Raw genomic sequence first — 24,710 nt, 5'->3', positions numbered from 1 at the left:
AGAGTGTGATGATTGGTCACAAATTGGGTATGAGCTAAAATTGCCTCATAATCAAACCATGATTTGTGGGTGGTTATTGGAAGGAAGGATTCACTTAGCCACTTGGAACATATTTTCTAAGGATCAACAGTCACAAACATATCATCGCGATTGATGACCAGAATATCTTCCGTACTTAAAAGGGTTGTAAAAATGGGTCTGCTAGAACAGCGTCCTTTGTTGACGTTGAGGAAGCTTTGGGAACTTTATTTATCCCTTTATTGGGATTGCACCTGCCTTGGCCTCTTCCTCCTCTGACAGAGAGAGGATGTCTCTTGTCGGGAAAATGTGACATTTTGTTATCCTTGCAAGAATTCACGAGTGAGAAAATCAGGTAGAGAGTTATTTTTTCCCTTTATATATTTCATGTCAAAATCAAAGGTACTTAATTCCGCCTGCCATCGAGCAAATATTTGTTTGGATGCCAATTTTTTTATATCTTTATTAATGATTTTTTTTGGAAGCAAAACAATCTACTCTTAGAAGGAACTGTTGATTAAGTAGATCATCCTGAAATTTACCAATATATTTAACAATAGCAAAAATTTCCTACTTAACAGTTGAATAATTCAATTGCACCTGTTTCCAAAGACCGGAATTAAATCGTACCAATTCTTCTTTATTAGATAGGTTCTCTACTTTACCTGACATCTAATAGATTGGTATTATATTTTTAGTTTGTTTATATGCTACATTCAAATTTAATCCTAGAGAATCACACCTATTGGCTATAAATAATTTTTTTTCAGTACTTGCTTGGAACATAAAATTTGGGTCTTTGGTACTCAAAGATTCAACCTTAGATTTTATTAGGGTACTTTGATGTTGATTTTTAGGTTGCAAAATTGATTAGAAGAGTACTAGTGGTAGTTGCCAAAGACTAGGAAAATTTCCAGTTTCTTGGTTTTCCAAGAAACAACATTTCATGGCCCTCTCTACTATTGAGGCTAAGTGTATAACTATTGGGAGTTGTTGAAGGCTATGAATTGAATCGAAGTGAAATTCCCATCTATTGTAACATTATGAGTGCATTAGTTTAAGTAAAAACCCGGTTCACCATTCTTAGTCTTAACACATTTAAATTAGATACTACTTTATTTGAGAATTGGTTTAACTGGGACAACTGAGATTGAATTCGTTCCTCATAAAAACCAATTAGCAGATATTTTTGCAAAGTCTTAGGATTTGATTGATTCTCTAAGATAAGAGGAGAATTAAGTATGAATAATCATACTAAGTCTATTTTATCTCAAGATTAGTGATGAAGGTAGTATACCCATTAAAATTGGAATTCAAAACTTCAAAAGAATTGAAAAACATCTAAGGTGTAGAGTCTACTCCTCTAGTTCCATTGCTCCTTCTGTCCTTGATTGACATTTTGTTTTGTATCTTTTTTATGTTATCTTTTGTAATTCAAGTGGGTGTCTCAGCTTGTAATGAAATTTGTAAGAAATGTATTTTTTTTTTTTGTCTCCATTTTTGTTTTACGAGTTTATTATATTTTTTATGGATGACAAAAAGGGGGAGAAAATAGAGTAAGTAAAATGATTCGGAATACATAAACCATCAATTTCATGCATGCATACATCAAGGAGGAGTAAATTATCATGCACGATCAATGTAAATGGGTCTTTTATTTTTCGTACACTAAGTTTTATCTTCATAAAAAGGGGGAGATTATTGACCTAGGTTGAGTCACATTTTTTATTTTATTTTGATGGTAACAAAACTTAAATTAGTGAACTTATAATTGTATTATTAAGCATTTGAGGATGCATGACCTTCAACCGACACAAATACAAGGTCTATAATTGCAATTTTTGTTAGTAGAAGCAAAATTAGTAATTTTTTTTCCTAAACAAGAGTTCTTGGGCAGTGATTACCGCTAGGGAACATTAATAAATTTTTTTTTGCCTCCTTGTAGTTCTATGCATTGTGCTCAATTTTACATATGTATTTACTTTTAATTGCATATTAAGCACTTGTATTTTTATTTTTTCAACTGAATTCACTCCCCTCTTGAGATGCTACATGGGCAAACACCCTTATTTGCATCGACAAACATGGTTTTTTTAAGGAAACTATTCTCATCCCATAGGAAAAAATAAAAATTACATCTAAATCCTTATAAGCCCTTAAACCCTAGGAAATAACTTTCTTAGAAAACAAAGTAAGCTAAATAAACATTAACTATATCTTTCAATATTCCCCGTCTCAACTTATTACAAAAATGCCTCTCAATTTCTATAAGCATAAGGAAAAAAGAATAGACTTAAAAAAGTTGTGGCCCATGTGGCTTCAAAAACTTTAAAATTGTGGCTTTGTGGTTTTTTGGCTTTTGAGTTTATATTGAGCACATGTATTATTCTCTCTCTCCTCCTTAAGCTAGGGATTGTATGCCAATAATCATATTCATAGCTTGAGCATAAAAAAATAGTCATCTTCCTCCTTTTTCTCCTTAATAACAAATCATCTCAAGGTGTTCCAAAAATAAATAGGAAAACAGATAAACTCTAACAAATCCTAATAAGAGGGTAAAACCCCAAAAAAGGATAAAAATATAAATAAGAAACTCCAAAATTAGCATAAGAGATTTTAAACACAAATTAGTGATAATAATCACTAAATAAGAAGAACCCATCAATCAAAGATAATAACAAAAACCGACTTAAGGAGAGTATTAAAAGTCATCAATGCTAAAACATACCTAGATGTAACAAAATAAGAAGACTAACTCAAGGAACCTCAATAATTGGATTGACACAGGTAATATCCAAATTACAAAAAAAGTTTCCTGAGTCAAAGTTCAACAACACAAAGTATTTTAAAGTTCAAATTAAAAAAAAAAAAAGAGTTCGACAACACTACACAAGGAATTGGTTTGCAAAAATAAGAGAAACTCCATTGGAATTATTGAGATGGATCAAGAAATAGGCAGAGTATAAGGAAACTTCGAGGAGGATGAATACGAAATGCAACACCCAAAATACATGACAATAAAAGATGTCAATGATAAGACTACTAAAATTAACCATAACAAAGGACCACAAATTAGACTAAAATTAGTTTGACCATAATACTAAATTCACACAACCAAGGAATTAAACACCAAGTTTATTTGATGAGATAACTAAAGCCATGTGACACAGGATACCCCATAAAATTGACCATAGAACCAATTGGAGTTTGGAAAAAGGAAGCTCCATGATTTAGGCTATGTTTGGAATACAAAAGTGGAGATAAAAGAAAAGGAAGAAAAAAAAAAGAGAAAGAGAGAAAAAGAAATTTTTTTTTTTCTTGTTTGGATACCTGTAAAAAAGGACAGAGAAAAAGAACTAAAAAACGAACGCGTGGAAAAAGAAAGAGAAAAGAAAAATAGTAAAATTTAAATTTTTCTCAAATTTTTATTTTTTTTATTTTCTCCCCAAATTCCATTATTTTGTGAATTTTTTTTATTAACTAAGAGAAAAAACTTATTTTCTTTTCTTTGATTCTCTTTTCCTTTGTAATTCCCCCCAATTTCTGTAACTTTTTTTCTTATCTTATTAGTGCCATTAATGCTGACAGCTCAAGCGTGTTTGTTACGGGTTTGCTTGCTACAGCAATTATAAACCACATTTCTGCGTTTTCATAGCCAATGAAAACGCTTCGTTTCGCATCCTCGCTAATGGAAAACTCACACGTGGAACTCTGACGTTACGATTTGAGCGACCCATTCAAAAACCCCGTTCTCTTCCTGTCGCTGCTTCTCCTAACAAGCGGTCGGCGGTGCTGAAGTTCCCGGTTGTCAGCGCTGAAGGTCCTCCGCCTCCTCTGATCTCTCTTTCTCGCTCACTGCAAATTCTCTTTCTCCATCGACTGCTCTCTCATTCTCGCCTTTTTTTTCTTTCTCTATTTGCTGCTTTGGCTCTATTGCGGTTGCTTCCCATTCTTCCTTCTCAATTTGCCATCGTTCTCCGTCCACTGAAATGATTTGGATTAGTGACCTTAGGATTCAAATAGTGAACATGCTAGATCGAGTTCCAATGTATAGAAATCATGTGAAAATTAACCTACTTTAATTGGATTCTAACTGTCTCATGCAAAGTTTCTGATAGACGGCCGTCTGCCATAATTCTAAACTCCATTGACTGCCAATTAAAATCCCTTGGTAGGCTTGTCGTGGTTATTTATCGTTCTCTCTGCATATTTTGAACTTATCTGATAAATTAGAGGCTTGGATTCTTTCTGTTGATATTTACTACGTAGGAGTGAGGAATACCTTTTTATTTAACTCTTTCAGATTAAATTATGCGGGATAGTGGTGAAGTAGTTAATATTGCCGGTTTTGGTTTAGTAAAACTGTAATTTTTTTTTAACAACGTGGTTTAGATAAGTCAGCTTTTTTATATTCATGAACCTAGTTGATCTGTTATTCTCTTAACTTATGAATGCATGGTTGCTTTGATATTAAAGATATTTGATTAGCTCAGTTGCTTCCTAATGAATATAGAAGGATTTAGAATTTTCTTTTGAATGTCTGTTTTGTGCTAGATTTATACTCGTCATCATAGCCGTAAAAAATTCCAGGATTTGTTATAGTACTTGATAGAATTCTGTTATCGCTTCCTGGTGGTATTTTAATTATGAGACAATTTTTTCATACGAAAAGGATAAATTAATGAAGAAATGCTGGGCTGGCGAAATGGAATTAAGTTGGAAGGACAATCAGTTTGAGTTTGATTTTGGTGCATTTAATTTCAAAATTTGAATTGGGGAGCAAAAACTTGTGTTGAAAGTCAAGTTCTGGATGCTCTGCTATGGTACATGATGTGACGATGTTTTATGTACATAATTGCTAATTTGTTAATGGGTATCCATGTGTAGCTTTACTGAGAGTAGATTTCAGTGTCTAGCTAAATAGCAAGGATGCAACGCATTTTTCTCTAGTTATAGTCTTGTTAGTTTTATCTATTTTTTAACTTTGTTTAATTCTGTTGATGCAGTTCCACATTACACCTTTACTGTAAACCTACAGGATCACATAATCATGAAGGTATTTCTTCAAGTTGTGCTTTCCTAAGGTATGTTATCTTGGAATAGAAACTCATTTAGTACTTACTCTATAGAAACCTGATTATGTTGAAGTTCGTTGACCTTTCATAGGAATGGTAAAGGTTTGGATAAGGACATTAAATATGCCTTCTTTTATGACTGAAAATTGAGAGTTGGGCCTAAAATTGTTTTAACCTATATGAGTATAATTGACCTTAGTTTTTTGGACATATAAGTTTAAAATTTTGTTTATGAGTTGAAATTGTGCAACGAGTGGTAAAACTTGGAGATGACCTTTATTTAAGGAAATTGAAACTTTTTTTGTATTCATTCTGCTTTGCTGGCCAACAGGGAAATCAGTGGGGGAAACTTTAGCCTTTGTTGGATCTATAAGTTTCTGGTAAAGTCCCAATCTAATGGAAAGCCACGGACCTGGAGTTAGTCGTGTTTTCTTGTTGGCGTTTTGTGTTGCAGGGATCTGGGCAGCCTATATAACCCAAGGGATACTACAGGAAACTGTGTGAGTTCTTGTTGCTCTTCAGATTTTATGTGTCATGCATATTCCATACTTTCATGGCTTTCTTATTTAGAAGTTCGGTTCTACCTTGTGCTTTATACAAATTATGGTCTAAATTTTCCAGTCTTCTATCAGATGGATGGAATTTTCTTTTTGAGCAAAGTATATTAGTTTACTTGTGCTGGTAACTTGATATGATTTATATATTTAGAGACGATTGTTTGAGTGCATTTATAATGGCTGAAAATCTAAGAGGGTGAAGAATTCATGAAGTACAATGTATAGTTGGAATCTGATAAATCCCCATGTAATTCAATTGGGAGAAAACTATCTTTGAGTTCTAGCTTTGCCATTTGAGTTCTTTTTAGTCTTCTGGTCACGAAGTGGGAGAGCAGGAATGCTCAATGCTTTTTGTACAATTTACATCTCAGCAGTATATATCCGTGCAGCTTTTATACTTTGAACATAACCACTTAAGACAGTCCATCTGTCTGGAAATGCTTTCTCCAAAAGCTTTATTCTAAATGGAAAGGAAATGAAACAAATTTTTTTACCTGACTAAAGTAATTGGATAACTTTACTCGTTTATCATTTAATCATTTATTAATGGTAATGGCTATTTCCACATTTATTGGTAACTGTGTAATTGTAAGGATATAAAAGTAATTTCTACTATATTAAAGGTACAACTTTTGATATTGTCCTGATTTCCATCAAGAAACGAAGAAGATAGTCTTCTTATAAGCTTTTCTTTAAAGATTATATAAGTTTTTAAGGACTTGGTTTTCTGTATACTGTTATATGATATTCTTATAGATATTTAGGTGTTATGAAGCGATGCCATGTTTTCCTTTTAATTTGTAAGAAATTTGTAAAATTGCATAATAAGGAAGTAAAGAGAAGTGGAAGAAGGAATTAATGGAGAAAAGAGAGAGAATAAAGGCTGCATAGAGAGCAACAGCCGTTAAGGATCAACTCTATCCCTTATCTCTTTATAATAACACTTTAAGTGAAAAAGACAACCAAAAGGACAGATTGCCCTTAGTACATGATAAGATTGATGTATCATGTACTAAGTGAAATAGCTGTCTATATAAAGCCAAAAGTGAAATAGAAAACATAATAAGATTGATGTATCACTATCCTATGACCTTCTTATCCAATAGAAATCATAAATATACATGTGTAGTAACCACAATACCCCTAGAGACCAAGGCCTCCATGTCCTCATCCATAGCTTGTTTCTAGTTAGACAATGCTATGGCATCTTGTACCGTGATTTATAAGATGATGACAAAAGTCAAAGGACACATATCTGGATACTGAATGAGAAGTACATGACCTTTTTTCTTTTTGGAGCGCTATGGGGTAAGTCTGAACTGGAGAATTCAGAATCTGCAGATGAAGAATGCGATGGCTGGACTGGGAAAGGAGGTTCTCTTTGATGTACATGAGATCATTGCTACACTTGCAAGGCGTCGAAGGTGATGATGCATGGGTGTAGTACCTGCACTTTAAATATCCATAATAGCTATAGGAGTTGGATGGTTCACAACTGAACTCTCCTAAATTAGTCTCAATGCAACTGATGGAGACTCACAAGATGACACAAAGTAAGGCATACTCTTAAAAAATGTAACATTAGCAAAAAATATGTTTTTTTAATAGGATTGTAGCACTAGTATCCCTTTTGATAACGTGGGTCACCCAAAAAGAGATATTTGATGGAACGAGGGGATACTTTCTTACTTGGTATTACCAAGTGAATGACATGAGGTTTTAACACTCTATGACATACATCAAATACCTTGCATTGAGGTTTTAACACTTAGATGAGAATATTTCCGTGTAGAACAGAAGAAGACATACAATTATTCAAATAACATGAGGTTAAGATTGTGTCACCCCCAAAAGACAAAGGAACATGCATCTGAAATAACAAGGTGCGGACAACCTCAACTAGATTCGTATTTCTTTCTTTCAATAACCCCATTTTGTTGTGAGGTGTATACACAAAATTTGCTGTATAATTCCATGCAAGTCACAAAAAGAGTTGAAGTTTTGGTCGAGAAACTCTAGACCATTCTCTTGATGAAATATTTGCATGGAAGTCCCAAAATTGGGTTTTTATTTCATTGAAAAGCTTTATAAATACATCAAGGATTTCTGATTTCTCTTGAAGGAGATATACCCATATTAGTCTACTAAAATCATCTATAAGGGACACAAAGTATTTGAAACAAAAAATACTTGGGACTCAACATGAGCCCCATACATCAAAGTGAACTAATTCAAAAAGATTAAAAATTTGACTAGAATTGGCTGGAAAACTAGCCTATGATGCTTCTGAAGTTGACACGATTCACACTCGAATAATAGATTAGGCGACAAAGATGGAAGTGGTGATGTAGTTTAGCTGGAGATGGATGTTCCAAGAGTAGGTTCCATAAATATAGTGAAGTATTTTTTGAGAATGTTACAACCTTTGGAATAGACATACCATCTAGAAAGTAGAATCCACCTTTCTCTTGCCTGGAACCAATTGTCTTCTTCATATACAAATCCTCAAAAAGAAAAGATGTAGGGTAAAAGGTTACAGAGCAATTTAAAGATTTAGTAGTATTATTTATTGACTAGAGATTAACAAGAAATTTTGGAATAAACAAAACATGGGATTGACAATGTGTGGAGTAGGTTGTACAGTAACCTGATAGACCCCACATTAGTATTACCTACTCTAGAAGGAGTAAACAGAAGGATAATTAGAGGGTGATTAATGGGTTGGGGGCATTTTGGGAATTTGAGAAGGCTAAGTGGTTTCGGGAGGAAATTTAGAGGGGGAGCTGAGGGAGAGGAAGGGGCGTCGTTTCGGCTACAGAGCTGTGCTTAGGGAGAGTCCTGGTCTCTCGAATACCAGTGGTTATCTTGCTGATTTTAGTGGAGTTCGATTGGGATTTCGATTTCGGAGTTTCCGTTTTTGTGGCTATCGCTTTCATCGTCTGGGATTACTGTTATCAGAGTAGTTTGGCATGATCGGGAGGTTATTGTCTGCGCGAGGTTGGGTTTGCCGAGCTATCGAGGAATCACCGTCTACTCGAGGAGGTTATTTATTTTGATTTCAGCAGCGAAGGTTCGTGATTTATTTCTCTTTGGCTTGAAACTCTTTATTATGTTTATCGGGGTGTATCATTTGGTATCAGAGCAGGCACCACGTTGCGGGTTCGAATCCCGGAGGGGGCGACCTAGAGGCCGGTCTTTGGGGTAGTATTGGCCAGGTGCTTAACATTTGGTATTAGAGCATTGGCTGGGTTCGCATCTGGAGCTCGGCAGTAAAAAGGAATTTCCGTTTTTCGATTTCGGTGGCATTCAATGCTTTGGCTTACTGAATCAGAAGATATCAAAGGTTTCGGGAGCGTTGTCTGCTCGAAGAAGGTGGGTTTTGTTACGATTTCGGCATTAAGGATATTAGAAGCGTCGTCTGCCGGGAGTCAGGGGAGTTTCGACTTCGACGATTGGTAGAGAAGGAGTAAAAATAAAAATAAAAAAATCCTCATGGCTACTACTAGAATGGAGTCGAGGGTGGATTTGGTGGAAGGAATTGTTAGCGCAGTAAGGGAGGAGGTGAGCTCGATGAAGGAAGAAGTCCGGAAGATTCCAGCCATGGAACAAGGGTTGAAGGCGCTGATAGGGCATGTTGAGCAACTTCTGCGTACACAAGAGGAGCTCAACCGAAATCTGAATACGTAGAGTAGGATTGCGAGACAGGGGCTGGACTCGGCAGTGGGCGATAACTCGATCTAGAGAGGTATCGGACATGGAAGAGACAGTGGTGAGGCTGATTGGAATAGGCAGAGCCGATATGAAGTGCGACCCAGAAAGTTAGAGTTGCCAATTTTTGAGGGAGAAGATCCAGATGACTGGATTTACAGAGCTGAACTCTATTTCTCGCTTAACCGGGTATCTCATGGTGAAAAACTAGAAGCCGCAGTAGTATGTCTTGAAGGGGAGGCAATAAAATGGTTCAAGTATGAAAATAACAGGAGAGAGATCATGAATTGGGAAGAATTTTAGTCCTTATTGCTAAAACGGTTCCGAAGACAACTCTCCTTATGAGAAATTTCTGGCGTTGAAGTAGGAGACCACTGTGAGATATTACAGAAGGCGCTTTGAGGATTTGGCGTCCACATTGGAAGACATTCCAGAAAAGGTTGGAGTCCAACTTTGTTAATGGGCTTAAGCCTGAAATTCGGGCCGAGGTGAGGGTGTTGGAGCCAAATGGGTTGGGAAGGACCATGGAGTTGGCCCAAAAGTTGGAAGAAAAAAATAAAGTTATTAAGCAGACTTAGTCTGGGCTGGGTACTCTAAAACCAGCAGGAACCATAGTTGGGGGTAATGGGAGGACCACGTCCATGGCAGAATCAACGAAACATGGGGTGGAGAAGAGGACGCTATTCAGGAAACTCACGGAAGTCGAAATCCAATACCGGAGAGAGCGGGGTTTGTGCTACCGTTGTGATGAAAAATTCTCAGCTGGGCATAGATGTAAAAACAAGGACCTACAAGTGCTGATTTTACAAGAGCTGGAAGAAGAAGTTATGTAGGATAGTGACGATGGCAAGGGTGAACAGCAGGAGGACGAGGTTAACGCGGCTGCTCAAATAGTGGAGGTGTCGTTAAATTTGGTAGTGGGATTAACACTTCCGAAGACTATCAAGATTGCGGGAAGCATCGGAGAACAACCAGTCGTCGTACTTATTGATGGAGGAGCAACTCATAATTTTATTTCCACCACAGTGGTCAAGAAACTGCACTTGCCTTTATCTCCAACAGCAAAGTATGGCGTTCAATTGGGTACAGGTGCGGCACTACCCAGGGAAGGAATTTGTAAGGGGGTTCAATTAACTCTTCAAGTAATAGAGATAGTGGAGGATTTTTTGCCTTTGGAATTGGGAAGCATTGATGTGATTTTAGGGGTACAATGGTTGGAAACCTTGGGAGGCACATATACGAATTGGAGAACACATGTTATGAAGTTCAGATTGGGTAATGAAACGGTGGTGTTACAGGGAGATTCCTCCTTGCACAAAACTTTGGTTTCACTTAAGGCGATGATGCGAACTATCAAGCATGAGGGTCATGGGGTTCTTGTGGAGTTGGGTAGTACCACAGTGGCAACGTCACCACCGAGGGAGGATACAACGGCGATGGTGAAGAAAGTTTTGACAGAGTTCGGGGATGTTTTTGCCATGCCCCAAGAGTTACCACCACAAAGGGCAAAGGAGCATGCCATAACTTTGAAGGAGGGAGCTTCACCGGTGAGTATTCGCCCATATCGGTACCCCCAAATACAAAAAGATGAAATAGAAAGGTTGGTGGGAGAAATGTTGGCTGTTGGAATCATACAGCCTAGCACTAGTCCTTTTTTAAGCCTCGTGCAATTAGTCAAGAAGAAAGATGGAAGTTGGAGATTTTGTGTGGACTATCGAACCCTTAACAAGGAGACTATTCCGGATAAGTTTCCCATTCCAGTGATCGATGAGTTGTTAGATGAGCTTCAAGGAGCCCAAGTTTTTTCGAAGCTGGACTTGAAGTCGGGATACCACCAAATCCGAATGAAAGCAACTGATGTGCACAAGACAGCTTTCTGGACTCATGAAGGCCACTACGAATTCTTGGTCATGCCTTTTGGACTTACCAATGTACCGACTACATTTCAATCCCTTATGAATGAGGTATTCAAACCCTTTCTCCGATGATTTGTATTGGTATTCTTCGACGATATTTTGATATATAGTCCAAGTTGGAGTGCTCACTGTGATCATTTAGTTGCCGTTTTGGAGAAGTTAAGAGAACACAGGTTATATGCTAATTCTGCAAAGTGCTCTTTTAGAAGAGAACAGATAGAATACTTGGGACATATCATTTCTAGAGAGGGGCTGTCAGTTGATCCGAGTAAAATCTAGGCTATGCTTGATTGGCCCGCATCGACTACACTTAGGGACCTACGGGGTTTCCTTGGTCTTACAAGATACTATCGGAAATTTGTTTCGGGTTACGAAGATATTGCGTGACCCTTGACTGATCAATTAAAAAAAAAGATAGGTTTGGGTGGTCGGATGAAGCCACTGGGGCATTTGAGCGTTTGAAGGAAGCCATGACTACGGTACCAGTTTTGGCTCTACCCTATTTTTCGAAACTGTTTGTTGTGAAGACCAATGCTTCTGGATATGGGCTAGGGGCTGTTCTATTGCAAGAGCAATGGCCGATTGCATTTTTTAGCCAAGTATTGAGCGAACGAGCCAAATTGAAGTCTATTTATGAAAAAGAGCTCATGGCCATTGTGTTGGCCATTCAGAAATGGCGTCCGTACCTGCTAGGCAGGAGGTTTTTGGTGCGAACTGACCAGCAAAGTTTAAATTCTTGCTGGAACAACGTCTCGTAAGTGTGGAATACCAACGCTGGTTGGTGAAATTGATGGGCTATGACTTTGACATTTAATACTGACCGGGGGCAAGTAATCGAGTGGCGGATGCACTCTCTCGCAAATCAGACATGATGAATATAAGTGCAGTTTCTGGGGTGCAATGGCTGGATATAGATGTGTTATAACAAGAAGTGGCAGAGGACTCATTCTTACAACAAGTTATTACCCGATTGGCAGCTGGTGACAAGGTAGCCGGGTTTCAAGTTGACCATGGGCAGCTCTTTTACAATGGCGGGTTGGTTTTGTCCGAATACCACTGCACACCTATTGGGGGCCATTCGGGAGAGGTTAAAACCTATAGAAGAATGGCTACGGACTTATATTGGCCAGGTATGAAGAAAAAAGTCACAAAATTCGTGCAAAATTGTGAAATTTGCCAAAAGAACAAACACTTGGCAAGGTCCCCAGCTGGTCTTCTTCAGCCTATTGATTTACCTGAGAGGGTTTGGGAGGATTTGACCATGGACTTTATTGAAGGGTTGCCCAAGTCAGAGGGCGTGGATACTATTATGGTGGTGGTGGATAGGTTGAGCAAGTATGCTCACTTTTTGGTGCTGCGACACCCATTTACAGCCAAAACCGTGGCTGATTTATTTGTGAAATAGGTGGTTCGATTGCATGGGGTGCCCAAGTCTATTATTTTGGATCGGGACAAGGTGTTTATGAGTCATTTCTGGCAGGAACTCTTTCATCTTCAAGGGACTGATTTGCGGTACAACACTGCCTACCACCCTCAAATAGATGGTCAATCTGAAGTGGTTAACAGGTGTTTAGAGACCTATCTTCGAAGTTTTGCTTCTGATAGACCAAAAACTTGGGTGAAATGGTTGTCATGGGCGGAATATTGGTGTAACACCAGCTTCCATTCTTCTACGGGTACCACTCCATTTCGAGTCTTATACGGACGTGACCCTCCGTCCTTATTGCACTATAAGTCCGGGACAACTACAATTTCTGAAGTCGAGCAGATTTTAGAGGAACGGGATGCGTATCTCGATGATTTGAAGTTGCAATTATTGCGGGCTCAGCAGAGAATGAAGGCCATGACTGATCTTAAAAGGAGGGATGGAGAGTTTCAGGTGGGGGATCGCGTGTTTGTAAAACTCAAACCCTATCGACAACGTTCCTTGGCCACTCGGCGCAGTGAGGAGTTGGCGGCACGTTTTTATGGACCTTTTGAGGTGGTGTCACGTGTTGGAAGCGTTGCTTACAAACTGCAACTTCCACCAGAGTTTCATGTCTCCCAAATTCGTTGAGCAAAAGGAATATCACATTCATCTTCGCTTCTTCCTCCACAATTGAATGCTGAATTAGAGATGTTGTTTGAACCTGTTGCAATTTTGAATATATGTAGAGTGGACAAAAATGGGTAGCAATGGATGGAGGTTTTGGTGCAATGGAAGGACCTACCCGAGTTTGAAGCCACTTGGGAGGATTTTGACGCAATGAGGCTCCAGTTTCCTGCTTTTCACCTTGAGGACAAGGTGAAAGTTTGGGCGGGGGGTAATGATAGACCCCACATTAGTATTACCTACTCTAGAAGGAGTAAACAGAAGGATAATTAGAGGGTGATTAATGGGTTGGGGGCATTTTGGGAATTTGAGAAGGCTAAGTGGTTTCGGGAGGGAATTTAGAGGGGGAGCCGAGGGAGAGGAAGGGGCGTCGTTTCATCTACAAAGCTGTGCTCAGGGAGAGTCCTGGTCTCTCGAATACCGGTGGTTATCTTGCTGATTTTAGTGGAGTTCGATTGGGATTTCGATTTCGGAGTTTCCGTTTTTGTGGCTATCGCTTTCACCGTCTGGGATAACTATTATCGGAGTAGTTTGGTGTGATCGGGAGGTTATCGTCTGCGCGAGGTTGGGTTTGCCGAACTATCGAGGAATCACCGTCTACTCGAGGAGGTTATTTATTTTGATTTAAGTAGCGAAGGTTCGTGATTTATTTCTCTTTGGCTTGAAACTCTGTATTCCGGTTATCATGGTGTATCATAACCTCACCTAGAACTTGTGAGATGGACCCGCCGACTAAGATGACAGTTCGATATGATTGTGAAGGAAATATAGACAAGAACAAGGTAGGTATAGCTGACATATGTCTGGATGCTCCGGAATCAATGATCCATGAGGGACTAGATTACACATGTATTGTAATAATGCCTATGTTTGCCATGGTAGCACTTGCAATGGAAGATCTGGTGTCTTGTGGTGTGGGAGATGATGATGTGGATGTCAGTTGACTCAATCACTGAAGTAATTGCTGAAATTTTTCTTGAGTCTCATTAGTGAACACTTTCTCATCTTCAGTCAAACTAGAGGTGGTCTATGCTGGTTTTCCAAATTTATCCAGGTCCAAAAAATGATTATTTCTTCCACACTTGACACATCTCCTATCACCTCTATCATCATGTCCACGGCCATGATTTGAATTGTCTTCACCATGACCTCTTCCAACCTCTCCACGTCCTTTAGAGGTGTTAGATCTAGTGGGGGCAGAATTGAGATTGAGAGCTATACCTTTACTTGTCTTATTTTCCTACTAACATTTGTTCACTAACCACTTTCAACTCTAATAACCCAATTAAACACCTTCTCAAGAGTGGCCACTTCATTGTCTACCAACATCTGAGCCTAGATTACATCATACTTCCAAGTCCTAGCAAACATCTTTCTTTTTAGAGTTGATCTGCATGTGTAGTAAAAGGATGAAACACACTAATCTCCTGCAAGATACCTTGCATCTTAGTGAAGTAGTCAATAACAGAATAGTTACTCTGTCCTATATTGAACTACTTGGCATTCAAATCATACCCTTTGAATAACTTTCTCTCCTGATATAAAATGGATTGCTGAATAACCCAAGTTTCGTTAGAAGTCTGAATCAAGTCTGACAACTCATTACTTGGTCACTTAATATAGGTTCCATACTATTAACAAGCTAAGTTATTACCTGACTGTCTTCTGCCTCCCAGTACTTGGTTATAGGATTAGGAGGATCATCCTTAAGGTACTTAGCCTTTCTCTTGGCTTTTAAAAACATACAGACCGATCTTGACCAATTCTAGTAGTTCTTACCATTTAATTTCACTTAAGTAATTTGAATAAAATGAGAGTCTTTGCTCTCGGAATTTCCTTAGGGGATTTTATTGGAGTAATAATCTCTCTAGCGTTGGCCATTTCTACCACAACCCGATAAGATTGTAGCCAATAAACAAACACACTATAAATAGTCCAAAAATACACTCAATTTTCAAAACACTACCTATGCAGGTTTAGGTGGGTCGTACTGTTAGAACTCGACCTTAGGGTATGTCACAAACCCTTGAAACCAAATCCCAAACTTCAACTACTATCAGAATCAATTTGAGACCCAAAACAGTCAACCCTTCCAAAATATTATGCTGCACAAGCATCACACAAACACAGACAAGTCTGTGCAGGTCTAGATCTGCTCTAGATCTATTACGAGCTAGGAGAAAACCCTGTAGGGGCACAATAACACATAATAATTGTTCAATAGGCAGTATAAGCCATCAACCAAGTGTTTATGATACAAGAGAAAAGGAAAGATCTAACCTTTACATACTTGGAAGAGCAGGTCTGTAGAAACCCTCCTAGTAGAAGTCACTGGCTTTAAAAAAAAAACAAATACTGTGTAGAACTTCCCAAGTTTGAACTTTATAGTTCTAATACCATGTAAAAAAGTATAATAAGGAACTAAAGAGAAGATGAAGAAGAATAAAACGGAGAAAAGAGTGAGAAGAATAAAACGGAGAAAAGAGGGAGAACAATAAAACAGAGAAAAGAAGGAGAAGAAGGTTGTGTAGAGAGTTTTAGCTGTTAGGGATCAGTTTGATTTCTAACTCTTTATTATACTTAAGTGAAAAAGACAACCAAAAGGACAGAATTACCTTTAGTACATGCATCAACTGTATACAACCATATAAAGCCAAAAATGAAACAAAAAACATAATAAGATCGATGTATCACTGTCTGCCCTTGGTTCCATATTTTCTTACACAATTTATAGATTTTTATTTACCCATCAACCCACGGAAGCAGAATACTCTTATTTTTATTTGGATGGAATGAAAGTAGAGTAACAAAAGGTAACTAGAATGGTATACAAAATAGCTTATTCCGTTTTGGTTGTATACAGTTGACACTCTTATTAGGAGGTAATATCCAAGAAGACCCTCATCTAATTAACAAACCAAACGAGAAAGATGGCTTTGTTTCCAATCACGTCCAAAAAATTAGTATTCCATAATTTTGCCCTCTTGTTTGATATGCAACTTCGTGGAGAAATAAAGAGACCTGATTACAACTCAAGGAGAGTCATTCCTAACCCGTGATCATTCACATGGAAAGGTAGGTTCCAATATTCAATGGATGGCTAAAGTGGATACTTGTATCATGAGTGATATGTGATTGACTTGTGCTTGGCAGCACAAAATTCTACAAGAGAGCTACTTAGATCAGCCATTTTTTATGGAGTTTAACATTGGGCATTAGGAAGCATTGGTTATCAAGATTTTTAGAAAGCCAATATCTGGTAATAGTATCAGAAATTAGTTTAAAAGCTACCCTTTGTGATATGCCTATGATGCGTCAATGAGTTCTCTTACAAGGACAGTAACCTTTTCTTCTGTATATGGGATGGGGGCATTTTCCCTCCCTACGAACATTAAAGTCTCATTGCTGTGTTGCTGTTGATGACCTACCTGCCTTGAGAAAAAAAAATCTTGTTAAAATATTTGGGGTATTTTGGTCATTGCACATACTCATACGGGTCTCATAAAGTTACAACAAGCTTGACTTCATTTTTCAGTTTTAATTGAAGTCTGACTTGTATTTATGAAAGTATGAGTGCGTTTGTAATGAAGACAAGAATTGTTCTTTCTTTGTATTTTTTGCTTAAGTCAGATTATTAAAAGAGGGTCTTGATTTTTGAGTCCTCACTCAATGCAGCCTTAAGTGTTACTTTTCCCACTTTCTCGTCTCCTTATTTTCTCCCTTTCTTTTCCTTTAGACCATTCAATATTGCATCTTTTCATGGTATTGGAGCAGTAGAAGTCGATTTTGAGAGTTGTTTTTACACATTCTTTGGTTCTCCCTACGATTTTGTGATCCCTAAGGAAGGCTCTTCAAACAATCTTTGTACTGTAGGTTAAACGTCAGATCTTTCCCTCTTTTTTTCTAGCATAACCATTTGGTTGATGGTTTTTGTTGCTAATTAAGTAGTTATTATGTCTTTCTACCTTTGGCGAGTCCTCAATTGGATTTTTTGCTCAATCCATGCCTGCGTCACCTTATGCTTGTGTCACCTATTGAATGCCTGCATCAGCCCTTGTTGTGGATGTTTTGGAATGAGATGTGTGTTGATTGATGGTAAAAGTTGAAGGTTGTGATTGTTCTTGCTAATTGTGATTGTTGTGGTTGTGCCTTAATTGGGATGTTTGGGGTTTACTTGACACTCACAAAGTGGAGTTTATTCTTATTGGTTTTTTTGGATTAAGTGTATCACTTTGGGTACATTTGCAGTATATTTCGAAGGACTAAATGGCTGAATCAAACGAACATGTTGATATAATTAAGCTTTATGAGAGTTCAGGTAGTAAAGACTCTCATTCCATTCATATTACTTCTGTGAAGTTGAATGGGTCAAATTACATGAGCTGGTCCAGATTTGTTCTCATGTTTTTAAAGGCAAAAAGGAAGGCCAAGTACATAAGGGATGATCCCTCCTAATCCCATGATTGAAGATTGGGAGTCTGAAGACAATCAAGTGATGACTTGGTTGATCAATTGCATGGATTCAAAATTTAGTGATAAGATCTTGAGTTTTAGAACTTGAAAAGAAATGTGGACTACATTGACTTTAATTTTGTCTTAAGAGAGCAATTTATCTAAGAATATATGAGTTGTATGTCCGCTATTTCAATATGCAAAGGGGTAAAAGATCAGTCACTCACAATTTTACAGAGATGAGGGATGCTTTACAATGAACATGCTTTCTATCTCCTCTATCACTATGTCCACGGCCTCGAGTAGAGGATTCCCCACCAACCTCTACTACTGCTCCCTTGGCCTTGGATCTCAGACTTACTAAATGATGAGTGGAGGTTGATCACATTTGCATCAAAGAGTCTTGTATCCTTCCACTTTTTACCTACCATTGCTCCTTCTGTTCGAATGACACTGTTAAATGTTTGTTCGAGTGTAGTCACATCATCATTAGCTAATAGCTGTACCCAAATGGCGTCCTATTCAAATCCAAGACCATCTAAAAACTTTGTAACCTGAATTTTATTTTTCTCCTTATGAATATCATTTGCATTCGTAGTAAAAGGATGGAAATGCTGATTTCTTGCAAAACTCCCTTCATCTTTGTAAAATAATTAGTGATACTGATTTGTCAACCCTTTTACATGTTAAAATATTAGACATACAACTCATATATTTGAGACAAATTGCTTGCCTGAGACAAAATTGAAGCTAGTATAGTCCACATTTCCTTTGAAGTTCCACAACTCAAGATTTGATCACTAAATCGTAACTCCATGCGATTGACCAACCAAGTCATCAGTTGATTGTCTTCGGCCTCCCGATCTTCAGTTATGGGATTAGGATGATCATCCCTATCTTTTTTTTTTCCTTTAAGAACATGAAAATAGACCTGGATCAGTTTACATAATTAGACCCATTCAATTTCATTGAAGTGATCAGAATGAATAAAAATCATTATTGTTTGAACTCTCGGAAGACTAATTACAACAACATGTTTGCTTGATTAAGCCATTAGGGGCTTCAATTAGCACAAGTCAAATGGGTTCCACACTTCAAAAATCGGGCACAATCACAACAACCACAATTAGCAATAACACATACAATCCCTCAATTTAGATATTAATCACCAAACTTTAGTGTAAACCACAACAACTAGGCTGATGCAGGCAGATAGGAGATGAGGTAGGCATAGTAAGGGTGGTGCAGGTTTGGATGGAGCATAAACTTCTATTAAGAACCCTCTAAGGGCAGTAAGACATCATTACTTTTCAATTAGCAGTAGAGGCCATCAACCAAATGGTTATGGCAGAAAAAGAGGAAAAAATCTGATTTTTACCCTATTAGTAGAAGAATTGTTGAAGGACCTTTCATAGGGATGACAAAAATGTGAAGGGAACTCAAGAAACTGTAGAGGCGCCCAAGATCGTCTTCTATTGCTCTGATACCATGTAAAATTGCAATATGGAGAGGATTAAGGAAGAAGAAAAGTGGAAAATAAATAGACAAAGAAGAGGGAGAAACAGCACTGAAGGCTGTGCTGAATGAAGGTTCAGAATTCGAGCCCTCTCTTTTATCCCAATTACTTAAAGTGAAAAATTACATGAAAGGACCTTTCTGCCCTTCATTACAAAGATGCTTATAACTCCATAAGTACAAGCCATAATTCAATGAAAATTGAAATATAAAGTCCTGATATGAATTCTAGCTTGCTGTAACTTAATGAGATCCATATGAGACTGTGAAAGGACCCAAATACCCCTATACCGATATTCTAATAGGAGTCAAGAAATTGGTGGATTCATATTGCTGACCCATACTAAGTTGGGATATGGTTATGATGATGATAATCAAGATGGTTAATTGATTGTATTAATTGAAAAGGGAAACCCTAAAATGGGGGAGTTATACTCATTCACTGTGGAAGAAAAGTGAAATAAAAAAAATACCCACCAAACCCATTGGAAACTTGACATGTTTAGTTTTCTGGTTGAGCAATACAAAATTTTAAATTGTGATTCAATTAAATAGTTTTTAAGTCTTAGAAATGTCTGACCAAGACTAGCTTGTTTTGCAGGCCTACATTTTATTTGTCCTTGCTATGTTGAGACTTAGTTTGTTTTTGTATTTATTTTATAGATGTTCAAAAAATCTCATTTATGCTCCATCCAGAAAAGCTTTGAGTAAATGGTTCACATTCTGTTATTCTTTTCCATGAATGTGAATGATGAGAGTGCCTAATATGGTCTTAATTCTTTCCAGGTCCACCAAAAAATTTGGCCCAGATGGAAAGCGATTTGAGCACCTAGCCTTTTTGAATCTTGCACAGAATGTTGTTTGTCTTGTATGGTCATTGATCAGTAAGTGTTTTTTAGTGCTGTTTTCTTGGAAATTATTTTTCTGTATATTGTTTACTTTGTGTGAAATTGTAGTCAATTCTCTACTACCAATTCCTTTTTCTGTACCTAACTTCTTACTAACTCTATTTTGCTAAACTTTAATTGTCTTTTGGTCACTGAACAGTGATAAAACTTTGGTCCAGAAGCAGTTCAGATGGTGCTCCTTGGTGGACCTATTGGAGTGCAAGTATTACAAATACAATTGGTCCAGCAATGGGGATTGAAGCATTGAAGTACATAAGCTATCCAGCTCAGGCAAGTTCACATTTTTCTTGTGTTGACAGCTTCATTTCGATCAAGTTTGTCAATTAATTACAGGTATGGTCCAGTGAATTATTCTATGGTGGACGAGCTTTAAATTGATTGTTATACAAATGATGTGGCTTCTCTCGTCTTGTTACCTTTTTATATTTGGTAAGTTTGTGCTAAATTTGAGTTGGAAATGCGCATATGAGATGCTGCCAGAAAGGTACTTGATGGTATGAATACTCCAATCTACTAGCATCCGGTTTCTGAGGTTTTAACTGGATGTAGCCATATGATTGGGCCTTGACTATTTTATGATATAAGACTTTTTGGGACAGGGATGGTATATTTTTTGCGAAGAATTACGAAGTTAGGTCTCCCTTGAAGGAGTTCGTTGCATGTGTATAACAGGGATTCACTTAAACGTTTTGAATACAAGCTGATAACTTCTGCTTGTGAAACACTCTAAGAGTTGTAGCCAGGACCTTTTTCTTTATTTTGGCAGATTTATGAGATCAACAAAGGGGCTTGAACTGCTAACTTGTTTATTATTTTTAAACAAATAATCTGTGGAATCATGAATTATTTAAAATGGTAGTGTCTCCATTTTCTCTAAGTTGCTGCTGTTGACCTTTATTTTACAGTATTTATATAGGAGTTTAAAGCTATTTTCTACTTTCAGAGTAAAAGGCAGCTTTTATGGAGCAATGTTGCTGATATAGGTTGTTAATTTTGTCAGGTTTTGGCAAAATCATCTAAGATGATTCCTGGTGAGTTACTTTTCTCTTTCACTCATTTAAAAAATGTAGTTCTTTTTTTTTTAATCCTTGATCCTTTTGTATTTTATCATCATTTCCAGTGTATATTTTTCTCTTCGTGTAATTTTTTTAACCTTTAGTCATCATTTTTGTGTGATATTAATAAAAAAGGATGATGTATTTAAGATATAAGGAGCAGGATTTTGTGCACTGTTGTTCACCCTGAAAAATGTAAATGGAGATGGTACATCAAGAACAAATTTTGGTTGGGAAATTTGAATTTGCATGGATAACTCATGAATGATGAGTACACAGGATCCTCATGAAAGCTTGAGTCTGTATTTCTGTGAAGAAAGCTTTACACTGTCTGACTGTTGAATGTGTGGGCTTTAAACAGTGATGCTGATGGGTGCACTTGTTTATGGTATTAAATACACTCTTCCGGAGTATGTATGCACTTTTCTTGTTGCTGGAGGGGTATCTGCTTTTGCTCTTTCTAAGGTAAGGTGCCATTCAACCTTCAAGTATTTTCATGACTCTGTGCTAGGATTAGCTTGCTTATATCTGCAATTCTTTCCAAAAGTTAATTTATCTACTTTTTTTCCACTGTAATACTTGAGGAAGTGGCGTGCTGAAAAATGATGATAATTTTGAGCATCACCATAGCCTTTTCGTTCTTTTAATAGCAAATTTAATTCCTCAGCTTCCTGGTGTTTCTAACAGGCCTATAATCTTGATGTTACAGTTGAACCTCAATACTAACCTTTTTTTATCAAATACCGTCTGAATTGGTTGCAGACCAGTTCAAAGACCATAAGCAAGCTTGCACATCCAAATGCTCCTCTTGGTTATGGCTTATGCTTCCTGAACCTAGCTTTTGATGGGTTTACAAATGCTACTCAAGATTCCATATCAGCAAGGTGTGCTATCTTGTCATCAGCACAATATTTCCTATGCATACATGCTTAAGCTATAAAATTAATCTCTTATGAGTTCACAAAGACACTTATTTTTTGTGCACAATGTAACCAACCTGAGAATCAGCACTGTATCCACATACAGTCTGAGCTTTAAATTGTCGCCCGGCATTCTTCTAAATGTGATACCATCTAATGCAGGTATCCAAAAACAAGTGCTTGGGACATAATGTTGGGGATGAATCTGTGGGGCACCATTTACAACATTATTTACATGTTTGGATGGCCGCATGGGAGTGGTTTTGAGGCAGTTGCATTCTGCAAAGAGCATCCTGAAGCCGCATGGGACATATTTGTTTACTGCCTCTGTGGAGCAGTTGGTCAGAATTTCATTTTCCTAACCATTAGTCGTTTTGGTTCGCTAGCCAACACTACCATAACGACAACCAGGAAGTTTGTGAGCATCGTTGTGTCATCTGTAGTGAGTGGGAACCCCTTGTCTGCAAAGCAGTGGGGAAGTGTCATTACGGTTTTCGGTGGGCTGTCATATCAGATCTATCTCAAGTGGAGGAAACTGCAAAAGAAGAGGAAGTCAATGTGAGGAAAATACGATTTATTTTGGGTCCAAGCATAAGATTTAATTGCCCCCTCGATTGTTGTTAATTGTTAGGATACTTGCTTAAATGTAATCTAATTGTACAAATACTCAATAGATTCACAGTTGTGACGTTTTGAGAGCTTGTTTTACGAGTCTCTACTTGCTGATCCCAATAGCGTTTAGAAAAGGCAATAACGAAAGAGTACCCAGAGTCTATTAGGTGGGTATGTAGCGGTTGGCCTCCATAATCTACTCTTGTGAAGGTTTTTCAAGAAAATGACTCTCTAAAACTAGGAAGCAGGTGACGAGAATCATCTTATGGAGATCCTTGGGAAGCTACGGGCGATGAGAAGATTCAAGCGAGCCTCAACAAGACTTTCTGTGCCAATCCTAATAGAAGCAGGGGTCTGAATCTATATTGGCAGTAAAACTAATGGTTGTTTTGTTATTATAGAGGTGGATGTTTGGAAGCTCAACCCCGTATTGTTGAAGTTCATCTATTTGGTCTAGGCAGCGAACAGATTGCTACTAACAAGCGGTGGAGCAAATGGATCATTAAACTATAGCAAACTTCTCCATGGAATTGAAAACAGAAACATCTCTAGAACTAGAATATGTGCTCTGCTTTTGACTTCTTCGTTTAGGAAATATTAAACAAGGAGCTGGGTAGTCTTTTCCTGGCATCAAAACTAGGTTTATTCCCTTAACAGAGAAGGCCTAATTCTGGACCATTTACAGGCATTGCTCGCTCACGTTATGAAATATAAACAAGAGAAGAACCAAAGAAGAAAAGCTTCTTATAATGCTGTAATCAATTGCCATGTAGGGATAAATGCCTCATAGAAACCCTTAAAGAATAAGAATCTCTCTGCCCTTTAGACACCAAGTATCACAACTGTTTGCAAGTCAAATGCATTCACCACTTAATTTGAGCTCATACCTAAAGTAGACTTCCTCCGTACCAAAAAGCAAGACAGGTTTCTTCTTTTTGTTTTTCATTTTTTATGGAAAAGGTGTTTGATGTAATTCCTGATCCACAAACTCAACCTCTCAAAACAGTGAAGGATGAATAATTCTTGCAGGAGACCAATGGGTGGCTTGGGGCGTCTAATGAACTAATTTTTTTTTAGGGTTAAATCAAGTGATGCTCAGCTACATATAGCAGTGGATTACAAGATTGTCGGCCATTACTCGTTTGATTCTTTAATAACATTGCTTAACCCACAAATTTATAATAAATTTATGATGGGACATTCCTAGGTATCACACATAGGGACGAATAGATGTTGCCTTTAAATATTTCCAAAAGGAGGCAGTCACGACACTCTTTTTTAAAGCCTTTTCCATTGACAAAACTCGAAAGCTGCATAAGGCTTTGGATCTTAACTTTTCCAGGTTAAATGCGTGCCTCCAGATTTAAAAAACAAGAGAAATTCTACTGCTGCAGGGTGCCACAATTGGATTCTTACTTTGCTGAAAGAAGGGTATACCCTTTTTCTTCTCTTGTTATGGATCAAGTGAAAAGTCCCTTTGGACAGGAAACATTGGTGGAACCTTGTGTCCTTTCACTTCTTCATTTAGGAACATCTAACATGGAGCTACTGATTCTTTTCTAGTTCCACAAATATTTATGTTGTTTATACTCTTTTAGAGCGGCTTTCAGGTTGATTCGCACAAGCATAGGAATGACCTTTGTAAATGTCTAACTCATAAACTATGTAAACTTAAAAATATTAGCTGGAGAATAAAGCTTAATGAGCACCTAATGCTTTTCTTTTCCTCCCCTGAGGTAGAGTTGCAAAAGTTTTGTAGGTCGGCAAAGAGAACATAGGAGGGAAACCATTGTTAATTTATGGATGATGCGGGCTCTTTTACACCGTCATCTTCTACTAACTATGTGAAACACTTATACAATGATGTTATGTTTTATAAATA

General features: G+C 37.5%; 1 protein-coding gene across 2 annotated transcripts; it reads left to right on the top strand.

Annotated features, from left to right (window-relative positions):
• The first annotated feature begins 3,777 nt into the window (after positions 1 to 3,777).
• Positions 3,778 to 23,223, top strand: LOC137946282 (UDP-galactose/UDP-glucose transporter 3). 2 transcript variants are annotated; one of them, XM_068792516.1, is made up of 9 exons: positions 3,778 to 3,838; positions 5,025 to 5,074; positions 5,425 to 5,593; positions 20,120 to 20,217; positions 20,381 to 20,511; positions 21,242 to 21,272; positions 21,658 to 21,761; positions 22,059 to 22,180; positions 22,379 to 23,223. In XM_068792516.1, exons 3-9 carry the CDS (start codon positions 5,490 to 5,492, stop codon positions 22,776 to 22,778), a joined length of 990 nt encoding a protein of 329 aa, XP_068648617.1. In that variant the 5' UTR covers positions 3,778 to 3,838; positions 5,025 to 5,074; positions 5,425 to 5,489; the 3' UTR covers positions 22,779 to 23,223. The 2 variants fall into 2 exon arrangements, with proteins under 2 accessions (XP_068648617.1, XP_068648615.1); XM_068792514.1 differs by having other exon boundaries at positions 5,025 to 5,102.
• The last annotated feature ends 1,487 nt before the right edge of the window (positions 23,224 to 24,710 follow it).

Source organism: Aristolochia californica, unplaced genomic scaffold (assembly GCF_029961685.1).
Source record: "Aristolochia californica isolate CCGP_79_NKW_82.1479 unplaced genomic scaffold, dmAriCali1.0.hap1 SCAF_12, whole genome shotgun sequence".
NCBI lineage: Eukaryota > Viridiplantae > Streptophyta > Magnoliopsida > Piperales > Aristolochiaceae > Aristolochia > Aristolochia californica.
The sequence above is the reverse complement of the archived record's forward strand: the minus strand, read 5'-3'. Positions and strand labels throughout refer to the sequence as shown.

Excerpts from the sequence above, each read along its gene's own strand:
- LOC137946282 (XM_068792516.1), top strand. The coding sequence starts at position 5,490 with ATGGAAAGCCACGGACCTGGAGTTAGTCGTGTTTTCTTGTTGGCGTTT. Across the intron at positions 20,218-20,380 it reads TCTTGTATGGTCATTGATCA|TGATAAAACTTTGGTCCAGA; the intron begins GTAAGTGTTTTT and ends GTCACTGAACAG. Across the intron at positions 21,273-21,657 it reads ATCATCTAAGATGATTCCTG|TGATGCTGATGGGTGCACTT; the intron begins GTGAGTTACTTT and ends GGCTTTAAACAG.